The sequence below is a fragment of the Acyrthosiphon pisum genome, chromosome A1 (genome assembly GCF_005508785.2).
Source record: "Acyrthosiphon pisum isolate AL4f chromosome A1, pea_aphid_22Mar2018_4r6ur, whole genome shotgun sequence".
NCBI lineage: Eukaryota > Metazoa > Arthropoda > Insecta > Hemiptera > Aphididae > Acyrthosiphon > Acyrthosiphon pisum.
Genome location: NC_042494.1, coordinates 125,865,687 through 125,872,104, shown reverse-complemented (window position 1 = coordinate 125,872,104; position 6,418 = coordinate 125,865,687). Strand labels below are relative to the sequence as shown.

Sequence of the window (6,418 nt, the reverse complement as noted above, 5' to 3'; positions counted from 1 at the left end):
CAATTTTTTATAGTCTCGTTTTAGTTCATGGAAACATTACTCCCCCCCCCCCCCCCCCGTGGGAGCACGCCAATTTTTTGGGCGCTAGTGTTGTAATGCCTAGGGGCGGAAAAATGGTAAGTCCGCCTCTGATAAAGATATATTCTTAATAAAAAAATCTAAATTTAAAAATTGTATATTTAATCAAATTTTTTATTAAGACTTATTTCTATTTAGAATTGTTTTATTCAATCAAGGTTTTTTATGGAATAGGTTTTTTTTATTAAATATACTCGGTGATTCTTTCATCAAATAACACTCCTTATTTAAAAAAATTAAAATATTTTTTCACATAGTTTCAAGTCGCTCATAAACAACATTTTTCTTAAAAAATTATATTTTAAAATATTTTTTATCTTTATAATTTTTTTAAGTTTATTACTTTTTTGAATGACAACATAGGGTTTTAATTTTATACTCCAAAGCAGAATATTTTTCTTAGTATTTTGATACATATAAATCGAATTTGGGCCAAGTAGTTTACGAGTTATAAATATTCAAAGTTTAGACGAGCGGAGAAGTGGACTAACATTTCGAGGGGTAACCCGGTACCACTCAACTCCGCTCATCTACATAATTTTTTAAGAAAAATGTTGTTTTATAAGCGACTTGAAACTTTGTAAAAAAATATTTTCAAAAAAATTTACACTTTTTGAAATAATGTGTGTTGTTTGATAAAAGAACACCCAGTAAATATAATAAAAAAGTCTATATTGGTTAAAAAATGTTTGTTTTATAAAAAAATTACAATCTAGATTTGTTTAATATTTTTAATTCAATCAAATTTTTTTCTTAAGTTTCTTTTTAGATTTGTTATATTCAATCGAGGTTTTTTTTATCTAAAATAAATTTTATTCAGTTTAGATAATAATAATAAATAAAGACAAAATTGTATTTTTACTATAAGGTGAATTATTTTTTTTTTGAGCGGAAGAAAGGTAGTGCGAATTTTCAAAATAGGCGTGCGAATTCATGCGAATTACATGCTGAATATCTGTAGAAGAAAAATTGCGAAAATGTTAATTTGTTAGTTTGTTTATAGATTTTCCTTTGGGGGGGAAATCCAGCACTCTTTTTTTATATTCCATGGCAGTATTCTGAAAAAAAAACTTAGACACTACCAAATGTTAACGAATCAAAAAAACGACTCCGATTTGGAACCGATCGGACGATATCGGGGTATTACGTGAAGTTGGCCACCCTAAACGGAATTTTGATTTTGCCGCCGTAGAAAATGCGTTGCAAATTTTTTAATCGACGTTGCAAATTATTGCAAATTAGTTGCAAAAAGATGACACCGATTTGGAACAGATCGGACGATTTCGGGGTGCCACGTGAATTTGGCACCCCAAAGCTATGTTTGTCTGTAGCGCCGTAAAAAATGCGTTGCAAATTTTTTCATCGACGTTGCAAATTGTTTCAAATTGGTTGCAAAAAGATGACACCAATTTGGAACCGATCGGACGATTTCGGGGTGCCAACTTCACGTACGTGTTCTCATGTAAATGTGTATGGTAGGTGGGTGGTTGAACTACTTACACCACAACAGCTATATTGTATGACTCAACCCTTAATGCAATTTTCTTTAGAATAAAAAAAAAATACACATTTATTATAATATAATTTATTTTTTATGAATATGGAAAATACAAATATTAAGGTTAAAAATACATTAGTAAAAACTCTTAACTAAACTTATATCCAGTTGTACTTTAAATTTTTAAAAGAAAATATGTATAAAAATATAAAAAAAAAATGTTCAGTCTTAACATTAACCAACCTAAATAGTAAATTATAATTTAAAAAATGATATTCAGCTTTAAACATCAGTAGGAGGATTGGTTGAAGTAGTCATTACAATGGCACGATTTGAATTATCCTGATAGACGCCCGGATTAAAGAAAAACCATTTGTTGAAACCTCTAGATGTCCATTCTACTGTTTGAAATCCATGATGGATGCTGTTCAGATTTTCTATTTCTTTATCCACCTAATTTATATATAAAACAAACGTTAGTTTTGTTATGATAAAATAATGGTTAAAAATTATTTTTTACCATTAACATCATTGCATTCAATTCAGTGTTATAGGCATGTTTACGAATTACTTCACACAAGTTTTGTACAAACCACGACCCCTTTATCGGATCACGTTTAGCAGTATGCCCTATATAAAAAAAAATTATGATATAATATAATAATCTGTTGAAAGAGGGTAAACTATTAAAATTAATCATTATATTATTATTTCAATAGTTTTTTTAGAATGATTTACCAGGAATAGTGGCATATGCTATGAATACATCTTTATAACGTCGTTCAACTGTGGTAATTGGGGACAGAGTGGTACTGTCATCGTGTAAGCGATTATTTTCACCATCGTGGTATTTCCAACCAAAATCACTATTCTTTCCTCTTAAATAAACAGAAGTATTTATTGTATGTATCAAAAAAAAAAAAAAAATATGTATACCTACCGACATGCTTGAATAAAAAATAACTTTGGTACATGTTGAATATAATTGAACACAAATTGTTCAATTATCCAGTCGGTATTTATTGGTTTGCCATCCGCGGCCAATATATCTGATGATCTGGTTGATTCTTTTCCAGCTTCACCGTGACTCATTATAAAAACAACAATAGAGTTAGCTTTTTCTTTTTCACATATATTAATGAACTCATTAATAACATTCTTAAATTGCTACAAACAAAAAACAAATTTAAAAGGTCAATATATAGTAAGGACTTTTTTTTATACTTTATATTAATTTAATAAATAAATATTTGCTTATTTACTTTTTCAGTTAAATCTACTTTAGGGTGAACAATATATCCAAGACCTTGAAATAATTTCATTAAGTTAGCCATATCAACATCTGATCCTTTTCTTTCGTCTCTATATTTTATATTATTAATATTTAAAATCAATGCATGTCCCTTAGGATTTGATGCCATTGGGTAAGCCTCAACCTGTAAAAATGTACGGTTCAATACATAATTTTAACATTTAACCAGTGATGGCAAAGAACACGTTCATATTGTGTGAACTTGACATGAACGAGTTTGATTTTCAAGAAATGAACTTGAACGTGAACTAAGTTCTTATTAATTATGATTTTGAACGTTTTGGTTTCTTTCATTGACAATTTAATTTTCATAGAACAGGCGATTTGATAACGTTTTAAAATGTTTTATTGCCAATCAGGTTCTTTGTTCCTTCTCAAGAATCAAAAGATATAATGTGGTTTTAATTTATTTTTTATTTTTAGATTGGATGTTTATTTTTGCCTTGAAATCACAACGCCCCGCCGTTGATCACCGATAAGAATAGTAGGTACTAGGTATACTATTTGTGGTATAGTATAATAATTCTATTGTAACTTGACATAATAAAATAAAGTGTTATAAATAATATTCCCAAGATTAACTCATTCAAACAAATTATTTTATGCTGAATACAGCGTGTTTCACGAATACAGGGTGATTGGAAAAATATAAAACTAATTTTAAAATATTTGTACCACGCAATCAAAATTATTTTTAATTATGAATTTGTTTTCGTTTATTACTCAACATTTTTTTTAACCACTAATTTATAATTATTATTTTCAATTACTAATAAGTTACATATAATAAAGTATGTTGCAGAGCCGCATATCACCGGTTTCGACGCATATTCAGCAGTCACACGTATTTTCACATATTATTTTTTTATTCCGAGCTTAAGTATTATTTTATTTTATTTTGTAACTTTTTATGATTTTTGATCATTTTAAAAACTATGAACTACTGAACTACTGAACTTGAACTAGTTCATATTTAATGTCTTGAACTTGAACTAATTCATTTTTAGAAAGAACTTTCCTATCACTGCATTTAACATAATATTAAAATAAACATACATTAACGTTCAATTTTGCTTCATATTGGTCCATGATTTTGTATTCAGGATGAACTTTGACATACGAGTCATCATGATTTAATATGATTTTGTTAAATTCTTTGTCCAATGAATTTAATTGATCTCCCTCTTCCTCACTGAAAAATATGAATACATTGTAAATAATAGTTTGTATTCTAAAAGTATATATAAAGAAACTAATAAATAAACACAAATGTTGTGGTTGACTCTACTATGATAGGTATAAAATTATTTTAGAAAGCAGCAAATTTTTTTTTTTTGCAAACAAATGTATTTTTATATGCTGAAAACAAAGACAATATTAACGTTTTGAGGAAAATCTAAATTTTAACCACTATTATAGCCACTTGAAGTTTGTTTTTTTTACGGTTTTATGGACTTACTAGGGTGGTTTTATAAAACAAATCGAGGGATATGTTTTTGATTTAAGCCGCCCTGGCGAGCAAATGAATCTGTCGGGTTTTTATATGTTGTTAGGATAGATAAAAACTGGCCTAAGTGCGAGTCGGACTCGCGCACGAAGGGTTCCGTACATAAACGTGTTGGCAACACTGCTTATATTATATATTCTAGGATTTTTAGTATTTGTTGTTATAGCGACAACAGAAATACATAATCTGTGAAAATTTCAACTTTCTAACTTTCATGGTTCATGAGATATAGCCTGGTGACAGAAGAATGGACGGACAGCGGAGCCTTAGTAATAGGGTCCTGTTTTACTGTACAGAACTTTAAAAAATAAAAACAACAAACACCTAATAGTTATACATTAAAACTAAGAGTTTTCGTAAAATTCTGATTTCACTTATCAGCATACAAAAAAAATAAAAAAAATCTTCTGGTAAAGTAGTTTTGCTCCCTATTCTGTAGGTACTATATACATTTTTAAAAAACTTCTAACAAAAATGTAATTTGCAAGGTTATATTTTGCTGACATTTTAAATAATTAATATTCTTAAAAAAAAAAAAAAATAATAGGTATTGAAAATAAAAAATATTTCAATTGTTGTATTTAGTGGCATACGCAGGGGTAGGGTACTAGGGTTCTGACCCCTCCACCCCCCAAAAAAATTTATTTTTTCTATAAAAAACTCTTATTTACCACCATTTTGGTACACACAGATCAATTGTTGGTAATTTTTAATAGATTTAAAATAAATTGTTGAATATGACAACGACGTCAATAATCATAGTTTCGGTTTTTTTTTTTGGCTGGTTTAGAACATTGCTAAACGTCTGCCATAATCGATAGTGTATCATAAATTAATCGATTATTACCATGTTTATTATGGCTCGAAGAGGCACTATATAGATGATCAGGTTAAATACTGTAAATGTAGACTAAATATAATTTGTTATATAAAAAATTTAAAAAAAAAATAATGTAAATTATTTACTCAGTAAAACCCTAACCGAACTCAAATTCTGCGTAAGCTACTGGTTGTATTTATGGTAATGGTAAATCTAATACATTTATTATACCTACTATAATTTAATAAGAATGTTAAAATCAGTATAATACACTGATGCTATCCTGGTATATGCACTTTGCATGTTAAAGGGACGTTTCATCCCCCTCAAAAATACCAGTCCACAGACGTTTTGTTCCAATAAATTATTAAGATAGGATATTTGGCTTCCAGGAGTTATAAGACATTAGCCTTAGTTTACTTATTATATTATTTATAAATTATGGCAATGATTTTATATTTAATGATTATACTGAAATTTTTATTTTTGAATAAGATAAAGTAATTTCAATGTAAATAAATTCAATATGGTATTGACATTTTAAGTATAAAATAAATAGTGACTGAATTATCAAAATATAAATAATAGTGTAAATGTATTTGTATTGTACCTAACTGTATTATATTTTTATATAGCTTAAGTATTTATATTATTTAAAAATTAAATTTGACTGATAAAAATTATATTGTAGGTAATATATTTTATAATACTTTAAAAATATGTTTATATTTTATTAATATAAATTATACAAACATTTTAAATTTTATAAAAATAAATACAATTTTGAATTTGAAATACTGAGGGCTAAACATCCAACTTTAGTAATTTAGGGGGACAAAATATCTGTGTACAGGTTTTTATGACAGTGATGAAATGTCTGCGATTCACTTGCATACATTCATGATTAGAGTAGTAAAAGAAAAACAATATCAATGTAGAACTCTAAAACCAATACACTTCAATTAAATTTAAAATATAAATGTATTATTAGCTTTTTAATCAATAAAAAAATTAATATTTAACCCATCGTTTATGACGCTATGAGCATTTCGCTCACATAACTGTTATTTTGGGAACCATTGGCTTCAAATTATTTTGCTTATATCGATATTTTTAGTATGCTTATACAGTTACTTATGGAAATAAATACGTGGAAATAACTAATCTATATATAAACTTTCCGTCTTATTACCATCAAATGTC

At 27.6% G+C, this 6,418-nt stretch overlaps 1 protein-coding gene across 4 annotated transcripts in view; it reads right to left on the bottom strand.

Moving 5' to 3' along the window:
• Window positions 1-1,688: 1,688 nt before the first annotated feature.
• Window positions 1,689-6,418, bottom strand: part of LOC100569019 (caspase-3) — a 9,279-nt gene continuing 4,549 nt past the window's right edge. For all 4 annotated transcript variants that reach the window (XM_029488256.1, XM_008188325.3, XM_003246832.4 and 1 more), the window contains exons 4-9: window positions 3,945-4,080; window positions 2,839-3,012; window positions 2,517-2,743; window positions 2,315-2,454; window positions 2,097-2,206; window positions 1,689-2,029 (exon numbers count right to left, since the gene is read on the bottom strand). In XM_029488256.1, coding sequence (XP_029344116.1) covers window positions 1,859-2,029; window positions 2,097-2,206; window positions 2,315-2,454; window positions 2,517-2,743; window positions 2,839-3,012; window positions 3,945-4,080 — 958 coding nt within the window. In that variant the 3' untranslated portion in view covers window positions 1,689-1,858. The remainder of the gene's footprint in view (window positions 2,030-2,096; window positions 2,207-2,314; window positions 2,455-2,516; window positions 2,744-2,838; window positions 3,013-3,944; window positions 4,081-6,418) is intronic.